General features: G+C 36.1%; 5 protein-coding genes and 1 pseudogene across 11 annotated transcripts; 2 read left to right on the plus strand and 4 right to left on the minus strand.

Annotated features, from left to right (window-relative positions):
- Nucleotides 1–1,499: 1,499 nt before the first annotated feature.
- LOC104782912 (cysteine synthase, chloroplastic/chromoplastic) lies at nucleotides 1,500–4,719 on the minus strand. Its single transcript, XM_010507977.3, has 10 exons — nucleotides 4,183–4,719; nucleotides 3,906–4,015; nucleotides 3,764–3,821; nucleotides 3,356–3,619; nucleotides 2,959–3,096; nucleotides 2,780–2,831; nucleotides 2,616–2,695; nucleotides 2,393–2,452; nucleotides 2,180–2,260; nucleotides 1,500–1,754 (listed from the first exon to the last, which is right to left on the minus strand). The coding sequence occupies exons 1-10, from the start codon at nucleotides 4,432–4,434 to the stop codon at nucleotides 1,662–1,664; spliced, it is 1,188 nt and encodes a 395-aa protein (XP_010506279.1). The 5' UTR covers nucleotides 4,435–4,719; the 3' UTR covers nucleotides 1,500–1,661.
- On the plus strand, nucleotides 4,673–5,999 carry LOC104782911 (molybdopterin synthase catalytic subunit pseudogene; annotated as a pseudogene). 6 transcript variants are annotated; one of them, XR_015597698.1, is made up of 3 exons: nucleotides 4,673–4,812; nucleotides 5,205–5,272; nucleotides 5,358–5,999. The product of XR_015597698.1 is annotated as a molybdopterin synthase catalytic subunit pseudogene, transcript variant X4 (transcript). The 6 variants fall into 6 exon arrangements; XR_015597699.1 differs by having other exon boundaries at nucleotides 4,749–4,942; XR_015597700.1 differs by lacking the exon at nucleotides 4,673–4,812 and adding an exon at nucleotides 4,896–5,097.
- Nucleotides 5,877–7,062, minus strand: LOC104782910 (uncharacterized). Its single transcript, XM_087511931.1, has one exon. It carries the CDS (start codon nucleotides 7,060–7,062, stop codon nucleotides 6,031–6,033), a length of 1,032 nt encoding a protein of 343 aa, XP_087368057.1. The 3' UTR covers nucleotides 5,877–6,030.
- Nucleotides 7,063–8,072: 1,010 nt separating this feature from the next.
- On the minus strand, nucleotides 8,073–9,487 carry LOC104782913 (uncharacterized). The gene is made up of 2 exons (XM_019245066.2): nucleotides 9,351–9,487; nucleotides 8,073–8,594 (listed from the first exon to the last, which is right to left on the minus strand). Exon 2 carries the CDS (start codon nucleotides 8,572–8,574, stop codon nucleotides 8,380–8,382), a length of 195 nt encoding a protein of 64 aa, XP_019100611.2. The 5' UTR covers nucleotides 8,575–8,594; nucleotides 9,351–9,487; the 3' UTR covers nucleotides 8,073–8,379.
- Nucleotides 9,488–10,580: 1,093 nt separating this feature from the next.
- LOC104782914 (mitogen-activated protein kinase 6) lies at nucleotides 10,581–13,412 on the plus strand. The gene is made up of 6 exons (XM_010507978.3): nucleotides 10,581–11,200; nucleotides 11,458–11,587; nucleotides 11,996–12,133; nucleotides 12,219–12,551; nucleotides 12,643–12,823; nucleotides 12,956–13,412. The coding sequence occupies exons 1-6, from the start codon at nucleotides 10,968–10,970 to the stop codon at nucleotides 13,132–13,134; spliced, it is 1,194 nt and encodes a 397-aa protein (XP_010506280.1). The 5' UTR covers nucleotides 10,581–10,967; the 3' UTR covers nucleotides 13,135–13,412.
- Nucleotides 13,413–13,477: 65 nt separating this feature from the next.
- LOC104782916 (uncharacterized) lies at nucleotides 13,478–14,682 on the minus strand. The gene is made up of 5 exons (XM_019245067.2): nucleotides 14,544–14,682; nucleotides 14,266–14,367; nucleotides 14,032–14,167; nucleotides 13,868–13,938; nucleotides 13,478–13,770 (listed from the first exon to the last, which is right to left on the minus strand). Exons 2-5 carry the CDS (start codon nucleotides 14,365–14,367, stop codon nucleotides 13,633–13,635), a joined length of 447 nt encoding a protein of 148 aa, XP_019100612.1. The 5' UTR covers nucleotides 14,544–14,682; the 3' UTR covers nucleotides 13,478–13,632.
- Between the last annotated feature and the right edge of the window lie 1,889 nt (nucleotides 14,683–16,571).

Below are 16,571 nucleotides of genomic sequence, written 5' to 3' on the forward strand. Positions count from 1 at the left end.
ATACATACCACCAAACTCACGTCGATCAGATATTGCCCGATCAATTACTATTTTGGAATCAGTTGGATAATTACCGCTTGATCTTCCAATCAAATAATCACCGCGGTTAGTACGAAATGTCAAAATATTCCTCTATTATCCTTTGCTAATACTCCACTCAATTTTATTGATCTGTGTTCGGTTTATTGTTTTTAATATTATTCTTGCTTTACTTACATAAGTAAAAATAAAAAAGAAGCAAATCATAAGTAAAATAGAAACAAAACATTAGTAAAATATTTAAAGACTTTATTGTTAGGATTGTGATATATATATTATTATATCTGCTGTCTTGTAGTATTAAAAGACTTAATTATATTAGCTGCGACATTTTTTTTTCCTGATAATCTGTTTTTATTTTCTAATATTAATTACTGATACTAGTAGTCTCTAGTAGACTTTATTATACCTTTTTTTTTGTTTTTTGCTCTATCTCCATACATAATCATGTTGGAATCAATTGGAATTTACATTTACATTTACAAAAAAAAGGTTTAGATAGAGCCTTTATATATAAATAAAATTGTCCTTACCAAAAAAAAATATATAAATAAAATTGTTATTGTGCCAAGTCAATAACAATACTTCAATAAGATAAATAAAAGCCGGATTGGAAACCGATATACATACTTCAAGTGTTTTCTTGATTTTGGATCATAATATGCACAAGTCAATAAGATAAATAAACCATAAAGTCTACTATCAAGTTCCCTAATAACTAAAACAACTCATCCAGAATAACCCATAGAAAACACAACTCATCCAATCCTCATTATTATTATTAAAACAACACGTAAAAGTTTCATAAATGAATCTGTGAGGAAGATCCAAGAAAACGAAAACCAGTTGCACACTTTAATAAGGGATCTGAAGGATGAGAGAAGCAGATCCTTGACTGCAAAAAATAACGCTAAACTTTTAAGTTTTTTTAAATATCACAACATTTTCCATAAATTTTTTCCTCAATTTGTAACGCCATCAATTGGAACTGGAACGATTAAGCCACAACTATATTTGTTGTACTTGGTGGTGGTTTAATTAAGAATTAAGATGATGTTTTGTTTAAAAGACTTTGTAATATATTATTATGAATTAAGATGATGTCTTGTAATATTTAAAGACTTTGTGATATATTATTATGGATTAATTATAGTAATGAGCGTTATTTCCCAGAATCTTATAGATTTAGCATTTATTGTCCATTCAAACAAAAAAAACAATATTACCCTAGCCTAAACGCTCAACTCTATTTTGGAACCACTTAGATATATAATTGTATATATCTAACGGTTAGTTCGAAAATGTCAAATTTCTGATGCCTCTATCACCCTTTTCTAGTACTCCACTAAATCCTGTTACAAATTCGTCTTGATTCAGTCTCAACTGCGACTAAACTTCATCGCTGCGTTGCACATTACTTTCAATAGACATTTTATATTACTTTCAATAGACATTTTAAATTTTCGAACCTCTTATGCCTTTATTAATAACCACCAAATTGCGTTGCACATTGCAAATATACACTAGACGTAGATATCTCTGCAGAGACGTCTATTAGGAGAAACAAGGAGCAATAAATCAAAGAAGAGGTTGCTTGTTTGTCAAGAAATTACAGAAGAAACTCAAAGCTCAGGCTGCATCTTCTCACACTCTTCTCGAATCGACTGGAAAAGCTGGGTCGAGAGGTAACGTTCCCCGAAGCTCGGGAACACAACCTAAAAACCAAGATGTATATATCAACTCACAGATCAAATTTTTAACATACATATGATGATGACTCGCTTACATTTGTTACTCCATACTAGCTAAAACGGTTTCATTGGGATTCCCTGCTTTGGGCTATAATAATTGAATAATAAGCTCCACGAGCTCTTTTGTTCTGGTGACTAATCAGGGTTTGGAGATGATGGCAACGCAAGTGTTCATCAGACGTATAGAGGATAAGGTTCATGATTAATTAACTTAAGAACTGTTTTGTCTATTATAATCCGGTGGTTGGTCATAGATACAGGACTAGGGTTTGGTGAGGGAGATGTGATATAGAAATCTTTCTGATTAAAAGACTAATTAACCAATTCCTATCACCTACCTCCACTAAGAAAATATGATGAAATACACAGATGAAACATTGAGAACTTACAGCTATAAGTTTCCCAGCATTTTCAGGTCTCTTTGCAACCTGGATTGCAGCAGCAGCTGCTGCTCCAGAAGATATACCAACCTGAAAAATGTTATAAATAGTTCACTAATCATCACAGATTTCTCATATGCATTCACATTCGTTTAATATCTCCCATAAAGACTTGTTCCCACTGAGAAATAAGTCAAAACAGAAATACAAAAATAGACTAACCAACAAGCCTTCCTGGAGGGCTAGTTGCTTCGCAGTTTCAATTGCTTCCTCACTGGAAATCTGATCAGAAGCAAGGAAACAGGTGACGTTTGGATCGTACTCTTTCATGCTCAGGCCATTTATATTTTGTATGTCAACGGATAAGTTAAACAGGAAAACAGTGTCTTGCTGAAAGTGAACAAGATGACTATATAATTTAGAGAACCAAACCAACAGATCATACCGCTATGTACTCATCTACAATAGTCAGATCCAAATTCTTGGGTACAAATCCAGCTCCTATTCCTTGGATTTTGTGAGGTCCTGCATTTTCAAATACAAGTTAAAGAAACGTAGAGTTATAGAATTACATGTCTGAGAAACAAGGAAACGAAAGCACTGTCTTACCGGGTTTTCCACCAGAGAGTATAGCACTCTCCGTGGGTTCTACACCAATGACCTGGTACACGTAAACATTAACTAATTAAAAATAACTTTTAATACTTGATTGAACAACCTATCTCTGATTACAGAGGCTATGTATTTCCAGCTGAGATGCTACAAGCCCCATTGCTATTAGAATGTACCTTAAATTCGGGTTTTCTTTCTTTGATAAATCGACCAACACCAGTGACAGTTCCACCAGTGCCAATTCCAGCAACCAATATATCCACTTTGCCTCTAGTATCTTCCCAAATCTCAGGACCAGTCGTCTCATAATGAATCTGCAAATTCTTTATTTTAATACACTAGCAGATACTTGCAGCTTAAATAAGTGGAACCAGAGAGTTTAACAGATTATCATGGTGATTCAATACTAAATGTCGTAGAAAATATACAAAAATCTTGATACCAGACGAGTTTCTATATTTTCCTTAACTAAGCCTTTCACATTCTCCTCTTATGGTTCAAAACTAGAGGTAAGACTAGCTCATGATTCATGTCACACGTGGAAACATCATGAGAAGATAAGTAATTACAAACCTTGGGATTGGCAGGGTTGTCAAATTGTTGTAGCATGTAGGAGTTGGGAGTGTTCTTCAAAATTTCTTCAGCCTTTTGAATTGCTCCGGTCATACCTTTCGCAGGTTCAGTTAACACAAGTTCGGCTCCAAATGCCCTCAAAAGAACACGTCTTTCCAAACTCATGGATGCGGGCATGGTCAAAATAAGTTTATAGCCTTTTGAAGCAGCAATGAACGCAAGGCCAATCCCTGTGTTTCCACTTGTCGATTCCACAAGAACACTCTAAAAACGTGTAACAAGAAAAGAAAAAGTCAGAGGGCTTGACACACTAAGACTAATAAACTTGATACACTACAACATCTACCGTAGGTGAGTACTCAGTCTAACTTCTTAACAACAAGAAAGATCAAATCCATTATCAAATACCTTTCCAGGTGTTATAAGTCCCTTTTCTTCAGCATCAGTAATCATACTATACCCAATCCTGAAAATCACCATAGCAACAAAAGCTCAACATAGATACAATATGTAAAGATAGCAACCCAAAATCAAATCGGTAAGTCAATACCTATCCTTCACACTACAACAGGGTTCCATAATCTCAAGCTTAGCAGCAACACTTGCAACACAACCCTTGACTATATTGTTCAAGTAAACCATTGGAGTCTTCCCAATAAGCTAAATCAATTTCAGGAAAATAAGATTAAACAACGAAATCAAAAGTCAAAAAAAGGAGATAAAAAAAAGAAGTCAAATTCACAATCCTAAAGGCTCAGTTGTTTCTCAATTTAGCTTTCCCTCTCTATCTCTATTCAGATATAATCAAAAAAAACACCAATTCAAACCTGAGCAGCATTCTCGGCAATATTGAGCCCTTCAACACCAGCTTCGGGCTTAACGGACACAGCCTTGCACACAACATCGCCACACCTCCGGCTCTGTCTCTTGAGCGTGAGAGCAGCCGAGGAAACATCGGAAGAAGTAGCCGCCTTTCTAGTGGATAAGGAGACAGAAGAGAGCTCAGGCGAATATTTGAAAGGTCGGTGGCGAGAAGTCAACGGGTTAAGAAGAAAAGCAGAGGAAGATGTCGCCGCCATGATTTGATCTTTTGCTTCAGTGTATCTTCCTCACTTTCTCGATATTGTACACAGAGGAGAGAAGGTGAGAGAGAGAGAGAAGGTGAAAACTTGAAGACACTGATTAGATCGCACTGTTGCTCCCAAACGACATCGCTTTTGTAGAATTAAAAAAAAAAGTCAATCAATTTGGCATCTTTTTTTACTGGATTTTATCTTTTTCTTTGAATGGTAAAACAGAGCATCTGGAGAAAAGAAACAAACTTTGAGATAAAAATTCTGAAAAGGTTTGTTTTTTTTGGTTTTAAACAATCTCACCAACCTACTAGTCTGATAAGGAGGTGAATATAGAGCACATGTTCATCTTCATCATCATGCAGCCCTACCAAGCTCTCAAAGGTCAAATCAAATCTTTCTAAATCTTTTTTTCTTTTTTTTTTTCTTTGCCTTCTTTTAATTTCTCAGTAGCTGTTAAAGTTATTACGAACTTTTCGAAACAGAGAAAAGTATCAATTTTTAGTGTCGAAAGGTACTTGTCGTTATCTCTGTGTTTCTATGATTCTATCCATTCGATCCTCAATCTAGAAAAACTCGAACCCAGATTGGAATTTAGGCGAGTTTTTGTGCGTTTGTTGCTTTGTCGTTCGATCATATTGACCAATTCGGCGGTTTCTTCTTCCCTGAGTATCATTTGCTCTGTTTGCCTTTGACTAAGCAAATTGTCTGTTTGATTTACTTTTCGATGATAGGTAATGAGATTGTCATAGTTGTTTTGTTTGCTCTAATTGCAGATTAGAATTTGCGGTTGGATCATCTGTTAAGCTCGGTTTACTCTTCCTGGAACATCGATTGTACTGAGGTAGTTTACTCATCTGGAGGTTTCTGTAATATTGGGTCAAAGATGTCTGCAGAGGAGAATAACCTTATCGAGATCTTGGAAGTAGGTCACAAAGTCGACGTTGTCAAGTACATTGATTATGTCAGTGCCCCTCAAGCTGGTGCTATAGCTACGTTCTCAGGCACTACAAGAGACATGTTCGAGGGCAAGACAGTGTTGGAGCTATGGTATGAAGCATATGTGCCAATGGCAACACGATGCCTCAGCTCGATCTGTACGACCGCTAGATCAACTTGGGACATTCACAAGATTGCAGTTGCTCACCGTCTGGGGCCAGTTCCTGTGGGAGAAACCAGTGTGTTCATCGCGGTCTCATCCGTTCACCGTGCAGATGGTTTAGATGCTTGCAAGTTCTTGATTGACGAGTTGAAGGCAACGGTTCCGATTTGGAAGAAAGAGGTTTACACTAATGGAGAGATTTGGAAGGAGAATTCTGAGTTTATGGAGAAAAGATTGGAGCTTGCAGAGAGAAGAGACAGCTTAGTGAAGAAACCTGTGACTGAAGAACACAAAAGAGGTTGCTGTGGAAGTAAAGTTAGAGTAGAAGAAGATGAAGCATAAAGAATTACAGGACATAACAAATCTTCTTCTTGATTACTTGTAGCAAAAGAGCAATGTTTCGTTTTTTTCTCTTAATAAACAAAATGTCTTAAAGCACATTGTTGAATCTAAAGACTTCATATTCAAATGAGTCGCAAAGGTCTCTCAGCTTTAAAACTTCAGATCTCTCCCAAGTAGATGTTTTTATCACTACTGCAAGATCCAATGATAGGCTCGGTTGGGTGGAAAACACACTCATTGACAGAGCCAGTATGGCCGGGGAGCTTATACAGAATACGCCGACTTGTTGTGTCCCATATATGAACCATACGGTCAGCACTACCAGCAGTGACTTTGGTACCATCAGGTGACCATGAACATTTCAGTAGGTTCTTCTCAAAGTTGTGTTGATGCCCATCAAAGATCTTTACACATCGGTTCTGTGGAGCATAAGGACGCATGTCCCACACGCAGAGCTTGTTGTCCATTCCATTGGTGAGAAGGTAGGAACCGTCTGGACTTAGGCTCATACCTGTGATTGTATCTTCATGGCCCTCAAGTGTCATTGTGGCTTCACCTTTTCGCAAGTCCCAAACTTTAACATCATTGTCTACACCACCAGTGAAAATCTTATCAGCTGCATCAGAGAAACTGACGGCTGTGATTTGGTATTTATCAGGAAAAGTTTGTATGGCTCCTCTTTGACGCATGTCCCAAAGCTTGGCAGTTCCATCGTCAGATCCACTGATGATAAGCGGTGGTCCTCTACGTGTGGGACAGCAAGAATTCACAAACGAAGAATGTTCAGCCATCTTCTTGATTTGCTTCCCAGTTTCAACATCCCATGCTCTCACAGTTTTATCCGGACTGGCTGATACAATCTGAGAGCCATCACTGGTCCAATGAAGATCAAGGATGGCGTTCTTGTGACCTTTCAAAACCATGAAGTTTTTGCAGTCCCCGTGAACTCTCCAGAGGAAGATTTCTCTATCATGGGATCCAGATGCAATCAGAGTTCCAGCTGGATTGAACTTCATGGTATAGACAGCACTTGGATGCCCACTTAGCAACATGATAGGTGCTTCCAAGCTCGATGTCCGGTTCTTGCCAATGGGACCAGGTCCTTGAGGAGCATTGTGTGGGACAGTAGACCATTCCATCGGCCTAGGACCTGACAAAGCGTTTTCATTCTCTCTTGGCATGATCTCCATCTTAGCCTCCTTTTCACTGTAAACCGAGTTATAACCTGAATGCCATGAGAAAAAGATATTAGTAGATTGATAAGATTATATCAACATTCACACAGAGCTTTACAGATATTGCATCCGAAAATCAAAATACTAAACACTAAGAAGAATAAAGAAACCTGCACATCTCAAGTAAATCTAACAAAAGCAACATGGTGCAATAATATATGCTCTTTGAATTAGAATACTGTCTCGTTACTAGAGTTAAACTTGGAAACGACTGTCAACAGTTTCAAGATTTTTTCGCTTTTCCTATACAAATAAGGACACCCTAACTTGTATCTGAGATACACACGCTTCTATTATCACGCCGCAGGGGAATAAACACAGATCATAAAGAAATCAAAAATCTCTCTAAAGCTTGAGGTTTTTGCACAAGAGACTAAAAAGGACTACACGCCAGGTTACAGAGATCTCACAGATCAATTTTGACATATGTAGCTCTATTACATCAAATAGAATCGGAGAAACAACTATAAATCTCCGATTCGTCAAACACGAAACAAAAATTCCTAACCCCAGCTCCAATTACATATAAGACAGTGAAGAGATGAAGAAGAAAAAAGCTCAGTAGAAACCAAAATATTCAGCAGAAGACTTCACAGGACGAAATTGCTTAATAGAAACCCTAACATCGTTCATTACAGAGAAAGAAACAACGTACCGAAGTCGAAGGTAGGCGAGCGAGAGAGAGAGAGAGAGGCACGAATCGCTTGGTGTCGTTTGCAAAGTTACCGGAACCCTAAAACCCAGGGAGAAGAGCTCGCGAGAAAGAGCAAGTGAGAGATTCAGAAAAAGTTAAGGAGAAGAAGCCTGTATTTCTATTTCGATCTGGTTAATTTGCAAAATACTGATAAGACCTTTATATTTTTTAATTAACGTCAGATTGAAACCTATACTATTATTTTTATCAAAAACAACCCATTATTACCTTCATAGTTCATCTTTTGAGCCAGAGACAAAGTGGGTAACGTAACTTTTCCAACTCTTTTTGATTGATTTTTTTACGGAGCAACAGGCTTTTTATGTATAGCCAAACCTTATAGCAAACATGTAGGTACAAGATTATGATAAAGCTGAGAACTTAATACAATAATGTCAAGAACATTAAAACCATGTCCTGATTCAGAATTCTCTTGTTTAAAACACTGTATTAGGGATCGGACTGAGACTCAAACACATATACCAGTCTGACGAACGAGACAAACTCGTGAAGTAAAGAACTTGGAAGACAAAGACAAACAACAACGGGTTTGGTTGGACATATCAAGCCGGTGAGGATTAGACAACCTTGGTGTCGGTCTCAACCGGTTTTTGGCCTTCGAACTTGTCAATAGCCACCTGAAGTTCGTCCGTGCCACCAACAGCCCTCATTGTGTAGAAGTATACCCCAAAAACAAAAGCCGTTAATCCACCCGCTACAACCGTGTTCTTGCTTTTTGGACCAAGGTAACTAAAACCTGGAAATCCCGCCATTGTTTTTAAAGTCTTTAAACCTGGAACATTCAAGAATGTGTAAAAAACTGTCACATGTTACAGAAGAGACCCAAGTATGAGAAAGTCTTAGTTCAATCTTCACAATCACAGTTTCATAAATAGTAGGGTGAGTAACAAGAGAGAACTCTGAAGCATGTATATAACAACTCCTTTTAACATTCCACAAGTGAGACTATAGAAGCTCTGAGGCATCGTAGAACACTGACATGTATCGTTCACATACTGAAAACAGAAAGATCTAAATCGATTGAATATAAAGACCCTTCCAATTGTTAATGCTCATCCTAAGAACTACAACGCCAAGATAAAGTGACAGTGCTCTAAGCACAACAAAATCAAAGATGAGTAACATCATGGTGTCAAGATTGTTAAACATTACAGCAAAACAGAACTCTTCTTTTGCATTATAATGGAGACTGGATAGACAATTCAATCAGCTGCTCACCAGGTGCATCAGTCTAAACACATTTGTTCACAAGCTTACAACAATCGGCGCAAATCAGATGCTTTTTTAGCTTCCAATTAATCATCAACCACAGTCAAAATCAAAATTAACGCAGAAATAAAGGCATTATAGACTCTAATTCTACATCTACAAATCCAAAGCTACCATCTTTTGATCCCAACCGATAAAAGTTCTCAAACCAGATCAAGATGCCAAAAATGAAACCAGAGCAGAATCTATCAACCAAAAAAAAACTGGATCTTTTAAACAAATGAGACCAAAGGATCACAAAATTAAAATGGAAACGAACCTGATGCTTTACGTTTTCGCAGATAACTCGAAAAATCCGATAGAGATACAGAAAGCTGATCTTTTTTTTTGGCTTCCACAGAGAATGCGACAGAAGCCTAACCTTTCCCTATATAGGTGACAACTGGTTCGGTGACGCGCTCGGTGTCGTGGCCACTTGCCTATCTATCGAAACCCTAAACCCAAGTAAATGAATGAGCTCACGTGAAAGAGGGATCGATGCAGAAACCAAGCCGTCTCGAGTTCGAACCCAACTCTAACACAGTAGAAAAAGATATTTATTTTCTGAAAAATATTTGATTAGATCCTTGTATTTTTGGAATACTTTCAAATTGAACCATCATATTTTTTATCACCAAAATGGCCCCACAGCCAATGTTTTGACCTCAATCACACTATAGGTACAAATTTTTCAATCTATTCTTCAATCTTTCGAAGAAATCATATTCCAATAACTTAATATATGATGCTTGATTAGCAAAAAAAACAATATGTGTTGTTCCGATTAGATCAGAGTTTTGATAAATTTAATTAATATATTTTTGTATTTAATATTTGTACTAGTCTTTTAAGCTACCTAAAATGATCGCAAAATTAATAAATGGTACTTGATAATTAATAAATTTAAAAAATTTTAGGTTACTAAAATGATCGCAAAATTAAAATACAACCAAACAAAATAGTATCAATGATGATAATAGTTACAACATATTCCAATAACTTAATATATGGTACTTGATTAGCAAACAAATGTATTGTTCCAATTAGATCGCAGTTTCGATGAATTTAATTAATATATTTCTGTATTTAATATTTTTATGTGTCTTTCAAGCTAAGTAAAATTTATAAATTTTGAGGTTACTAAAATGATCGCAAAATTAAAGTACAACCAAACAAAATAATATCAATGATGATAATAGTTACATTTATTTATGATTTGTTTTCATCCAACATTTACTTAACGATCTTTGATGTAACCAAAACCATCACAAAATTAAAGTACAATCGAACAAAATTACATCAATGATAATAGTTACATTAATTTGTGATTCTCTTCACCCAACATTTACTTAACAATCTTTCAAATAACGAAAACAATCGCAAAATTAAAGTACAACCGAACAAAATGATATCAATAGTAATTCTTAATGATACTAGCATTAAAAAACCTTGTTAATGAAAAGATTATCATAATTATTAAAACCAAAGAATTTGTAGAAACAAGGAAGTCAATGAATGATAGTGTGTATGCTACTTATAAGTATTGGTCAATCTCAAAACTCAAAAAGAATTTTTAACAAGTGTTAAATCATAAGGAAGGATCAAAGTTTGACGTTTTAAACAGTAAGCTTTGCTAACACATTTGTAAACCCATTAATAGATCCGTACGTACGTATATAACACACGCGAGAGAGAGCACATGACTTTCACTTCCTCCCTCTCAGATCTGTTTTGACCCCCCCCCCCCAAACCAAAAGAATATCAATTTTTCTCCTTTCATTCATTCTCTCATTCATATTTCATTCACTCACCCCCAAATTTAAAAAAAAAAAAAAATTAATTTACCTCTTCCTCCTCGATCCACACCAACCTCAAAAAGCTTTCATCTTTACTGGTCATGGAAGGCGGTTCAAATCAACCGGCGGCTGATACAGAGATGACGGAAGCTCCTGTTGGTGTTTCCGCCGCGGCTCCTTCTCCTCAGATGCCTGGGATTGAGAATATCCCGGCGACTCTTAGCCATGGTGGTATGTTTATCCAGTATAACATATTTGGAAACATCTTCGAGGTCACCGCCAAGTATAAGCCTCCGATCATGCCTATTGGCAAGGGTGCTTATGGCATCGTTTGGTAATTTCATTTTCTCCGATTCTTGTTTTCAATTTTCGTTTTTTTTTTTGGCTTTTTTAATTGAATAAAGAAAAAAAGATATGATTTTTTTTTTTTTTTTGTGGATTGGGTTTGGTAAAGTTGCCTACTTTTTTTCTTTTTTGATCCGAAATTTGTGAAATTGATTGATGGGTGTCGTAACGTTTTTGAGCTTTAATATGGATTGGGGTCTGGTATTTAATGAAAGATTTATCCTTTTTTTTGTGTGATTTTTGCAGTTCGGCTATGAACTCTGAAACTAATGAGAGCGTTGCAATCAAGAAAATTGCTAACGCTTTCGACAATAAGATTGATGCAAAGAGGACTCTCCGTGAGATCAAGCTGCTTCGTCACATGGATCATGAAAATGTCAGTTTTTTTGCTTTTAAACTAAGAGTCATCTGTTTGTTTATAGCCTTATTGTAGAGAGCATAATAGGATTGTAGATTCTTATACACTTGAAACATGGTAACCACTAGTTTAATTCAAATTTGTTTAGGTAAATTAGCTGTGCAAAATCTTGTATAGGTGTTTTGAAGCTGGTGGTTGCTCACATAACATTTAGATTTAAGGGAATATACATGAATGTTGATAGTATTGTGCGTGCATTCTTTTGTGGTTTGATTTGGATGGTTTATCCCTTATATGGTAGTATGATCTTTTCTATCTGTTCTGGAAATCGAATCGCAAACTATAAGCGTTTTTCCATGTTGGCGTTTGCTACGTGTAAACCATTTGTGATTAATGAAACAATTACCATCTTTTTCTTAAAATCAGATTGTTGCAATCAGAGACATAATCCCACCACCGTTAAGAAACGCTTTCAACGATGTTTACATCGCGTATGAGCTAATGGACACTGATCTCCATCAAATCATACGGTCTAATCAAGCATTATCCGAAGAACATTGCCAGGTTTTGAGTTTTTGAGATTGTTTTTGTTAACCTATAACTCGACTTGAAAACCTGAACTAACTCCCTTTTTTTTCTCTATGTGCAGTATTTTCTTTACCAGATCCTCCGTGGCTTGAAATACATTCATTCCGCAAATGTGCTTCACAGGGATTTGAAACCAAGTAATCTCCTCCTGAACGCAAACTGCGACCTAAAAATCTGCGATTTTGGACTAGCTCGAGTCACTTCCGAGAGTGATTTCATGACTGAATATGTTGTCACGAGATGGTACCGTGCACCAGAGCTGCTCTTAAACTCTTCTGATTATACTGCAGCTATCGATGTTTGGTCTGTAGGCTGTATTTTCATGGAGTTAATGGACCGTAAGCCACTCTTCCCTGGACGGGATCATGTCCATCAGCTTCGCTTGCTCATGGAGGTAAAGTAGTAACCCTTCTTTGACCACAAAAAACAAAAGCCTCGATGTTTTACACTTAGAAACTTATTGAGACAAATTTCTTTTTTTGCAGCTCATAGGAACTCCATCAGAAGAAGAGCTTGAGTTCTTGAACGAAAACGCAAAGCGATACATCAGACAACTTCCACCTTATCCTCGCCAATCCATCACTGATAAGTTCCCAACAGTGCATCCTTTAGCTATAGACCTTATCGAGAAGATGTTAACATTTGATCCTAGACGGAGAATCACTGGTCAGACCCAAAAACTTCTATACCATTTTTAACTTCCAAAATAACTGGAATTATCTAGTGAAGAAATAGTAAGGAGTTGATAGTTATTCAAGAGTTAGTAGTGATCACCTCTTCTTGATTTCTTGATTTCAGTTTTAGACGCACTGGCACATCCATACCTGAACTCGTTGCACGACATAAGCGATGAGCCAGAGTGTACGTCACCTTTCAACTTTGATTTTGAAAACCACGCACTCTCAGAGGAGCAGATGAAGGAACTCATATACCGTGAGGCGCTTGCTTTCAATCCAGAATATCATCAAATAGTTTGAAGAGATGAAGATGAGACATGGGTTTGGTTTAATTTGGTCTGGACAACATTCTTGAAAGGAGGAGGAAAGATCATTGTTTGTCTTTTGTGTATACTTGTGAAAGATGTTTGAAGGGGATGGGGCTCAAACTTTTTTTCTCTTCAGTCTTTTGGATAATTTCTTCTTTTCTTTTTCCTTTTCCGTATTTGTAATTTGCCCTCATTTTGTTGTTGCAGCTATTTAAGACTTAAATTGTCTCAGAAATAGTTTTCATGTGTTATGATAGCCCACCTTTATTAGTCTCTACATGTTATGCCAATATTCTCAACTTTCTTGTTCTATAAACCATACGGCTACTCATACATCATCAAAAGAACTCTAACTATTGCAGGAAGATGAGAATAGTACATATTTGCTGAACACAAATCTCAAGTCTTTGCAATGTATTCAACTCTTAAGACTGCCAAAGAATTTCGATAGCGGTACAGGACCACCATCATCCTCATCTTTACTTCGGCTTCAATGTATGCCTCTAGATTTGTGTTTCCTCTCCCTTTTTGATATTTTAGAACTTGACCTTGATTTCCTAGATTCCTCTTCGCCACTACTTGATGATTCAGAAGATGAGCTTGAGTCAGATGATCGCCTTCTCGAATGCTGCATTTTTAAAAAAACATGTTAACAGAAGCTACGCTACAAGCCAACAACATTATAGGAGTTGTTCAGACTAAACTCGATGCAATTTTTTAAGCACCTTTCTCTTTTTGCTTCTCTTTCTCTTTGTATCTCTTTCCTTTCTATCTGTGAGATCTCTCTTCTTCTTATCTGTAAGATCATAGAGCATATCAGAGAAGTTAGACGCAAATTGGAGATCGTCTGACATAGAGAAAGCAAAGACTCAATTTCTTGTATGTAAACCTTTTCTGGAATTATCTGTAGAATAGTTCCTTCCCTTAGAGAGCTTCAGTGCCCTTTCAGCATCCAGCTGAGCTCTATACTCACGCATCAGTTTATCAGTATCTGCTTCAAGTTCCCCCTTTTTCAATTCTTCTTCCTATAAGAGACGGTCACATAAGTATATAAAATGAAAATCATTTTCTTATCTGTCATAAACGCAACGCAAACCTTTAATATAAGAAGAACACTATATACCTTTTGCTTCTTCTTATACTCTTCCCAAGTAATTGTCTGAGTAGTCTTGAGACTGGCCAAACGAGCAGCATGCCACTCTGGTGTATGAAATGAACCATCCATCTGCGACTCGCCTCATCAGAAATGTTTTGGTAACAAGAAATAACCCATAAAACAAAACGTGATTTTCTAGCGTTTTGTTGTTCAGATTGATTTAGCGTTATCTTTTCTTATGACATATCTTTGGTCATGCAGTGATTATGAAGCTTAAGACATATATAGTAAAGAGGTTTATATACCTCGATCTTAATCCTCCGGAAGTTAGACGGAAAGCTCCATGCACAATTGGTTGGCTCAAATGAAATGGTGATGGATCAAGGTCTAAAGAGAGCAATGTATGTGGTCTCGATGGACTTTTACATACATGATCATGAAGGCTTGGTTAATTAAGTAGATTGGTCCTCGTTCCATTCCACTTTAAGGATATTAATAAGGGTCTCTTTGATCGCATTTTAAAAGACTTTTTCAAGATAGCAATAAAGAGGCTGATAGGATCGATAGTCAAAGAATGCATTTCTAAAAGAAGTGTGTACTAAGGTTCTATTGCATTGTGCTGGATTGGTTAGAATTGTATGTTATGGCTGATAAGTCTATGTTGTTCTTAAATACTGGAGACTGGAGTTATAGCTGACAAGTAGGTGTTGATCGGAAAAGCAAAAGAAAAAAACAATAACGGGCATTATAGTTTAGTTTATTAATGGGCCTAAAGATACATGAGGTCACAAGCTTATTATACAAATGCCAAATTTTACGTATAAACATAAGATTTCTTAGTTTTTTTAAGGTAGATAGATTTCTTTTAAAAAAGGAACTACAATCATTTTCTCGTGAATTATTCAAGTGAAATTTAGAAAAAAAACTAGATGAAGCAAAATATTGGAGCACTTGGCTTTGCCTTTGGCTTTCTTATTTTTTGCAACTTTTTCTCCTTTTTTTTATCATACTTTTATATTCCAACAAAAATCCAATCCTATGCAAAAGATTTGGCCTTTCACGTCGTTTGGAGCACGATCCACTCTAAAAAAGGGTACATTTTCTCACATATATACCCTCAAAAGGTTGCTTGTTTATATATGTATTCAAAAGCATACATCTATATATATCTCACTTTGCCTTCAAAATAATTTGAAAATTTCTCGCTTTCAAATCACTGACAATAATAATAAGCTCCCTTTTACTTTCTTCTGTAGTTTCAAAACGTTAATACTTTATACTATTATATTTTTTTGTCAACTTTATTTTTTATTTTCCGTACATAAATCATATATTTCTCTCCAAAGTTGTTCTCATTAAAAATATACTCCTATAACATAAAAAAAAAAAAAAAATCACGTTTGAAATGATGCACAACAATCATATTTGAACACAATAAATAGTGATAGAGATAATTCATAATTCATTTGTACAGTTAGGTTTGTATGATAGAGATTAATGGACCTTAGGTAACAGTAACATCGTAATTTAAATAGGGGAAACCGGAAACAGGAGATAGCCGGTTGAAGAAGAGGGTTGACAAAGAGACGAAGAAGACTGACACGTGTCTATAAAGAAACAAAGTGGGGTGACTCACTGAAACGTTCTGGATTTGCGTGATTCACGGGTTCACAGTAAAAAAAAAAAGACTTCGTCGTGTAGCTCTCTATCTCTGTATACGCTCTTCTGTACTCAGTTTTTGTTGCTCCCTAGCTCGGACTATTTATATTTCTCACCGACGATTCTTTCCTACGTCGTCGTTTTTGGTTCGCTTGTATCACATAAATTGTTTATACTTTAATCTTACCCTGAAGATGATAAACAATAGTTTAATTGTGTGGTCAGTGAAACCTTTTTTCAACAGAGGGAATGTTTTGCACCCCCACCTTTATAGATGCTTATTGATTAAGGTAATCGAAAGAACGTAATTAAACTATTTGGAGTATAATAGTTGATACTTTTATTGACCAAAAAAACCTAAGAATGTAATTCAAATTGTAGTCCCTTAATTGTTGTATAAAATAAAGTAAGAGGTAAAGTTTAAAAACAAATTAATAAATAAAGGAAATGAAAAGTGAAATTTCTAAGAGACAGGAGAGAATCTTTGGAGAAGTGGGAAAACTATGCATATCCCAACACTTTTTTGTTACTTGCAAATTTGTAATTATATACATTGCCAGTGTACAGTGTCTACTTTTTTTTTTTTTCCAATATCAAAACTAGCTAAAATGTTTCCAATATATGTATTTGAGGCGCAGTTAAAGTTCAAATAATTTCGATTAATGTTTTTGTTA

Source organism: Camelina sativa, chromosome 4, assembly GCF_030686135.1.
Source record: "Camelina sativa cultivar CO46 ecotype springtype chromosome 4, ASM3068613v1".
Taxonomy (NCBI): Eukaryota; Viridiplantae; Streptophyta; class Magnoliopsida; order Brassicales; family Brassicaceae; genus Camelina; species Camelina sativa.

Coding starts and splice junctions, on each gene's coding strand:
- LOC104782912 (XM_010507977.3), bottom strand. CDS start 4,434: ATGGCGGCGACATCTTCCTCTGCTTTTCTTCTTAACCCGTTGACTTCT. Junction 3,620..3,763: donor GACTTATAACACCTGGAAAG/GTATTTGATAAT, acceptor ACACGTTTTTAG/AGTGTTCTTGTGGAATCGAC. Junction 2,453..2,615: donor TTGTAGATGAGTACATAGCG/GTATGATCTGTT, acceptor GCTTCTGATCAG/ATTTCCAGTGAGGAAGCAAT.
- LOC104782910 (XM_087511931.1), bottom strand. CDS start 7,062: ATGGAGATCATGCCAAGAGAGAATGAAAACGCTTTGTCAGGTCCTAGG.
- LOC104782913 (XM_019245066.2), bottom strand. CDS start 8,574: ATGGCGGGATTTCCAGGTTTTAGTTACCTTGGTCCAAAAAGCAAGAAC.
- LOC104782914 (XM_010507978.3), top strand. CDS start 10,968: ATGGAAGGCGGTTCAAATCAACCGGCGGCTGATACAGAGATGACGGAA. Junction 11,588..11,995: donor GTCACATGGATCATGAAAAT/GTCAGTTTTTTT, acceptor TCTTAAAATCAG/ATTGTTGCAATCAGAGACAT. Junction 12,552..12,642: donor AGCTTCGCTTGCTCATGGAG/GTAAAGTAGTAA, acceptor CTTTTTTTGCAG/CTCATAGGAACTCCATCAGA.
- LOC104782916 (XM_019245067.2), bottom strand. CDS start 14,367: ATGGATGGTTCATTTCATACACCAGAGTGGCATGCTGCTCGTTTGGCC. Junction 14,168..14,265: donor AGTATAAGAAGAAGCAAAAG/GTATATAGTGTT, acceptor CGTCTCTTATAG/GAAGAAGAATTGAAAAAGGG. Junction 13,771..13,867: donor AGAGAAGCAAAAAGAGAAAG/GTGCTTAAAAAA, acceptor TTAAAAATGCAG/CATTCGAGAAGGCGATCATC.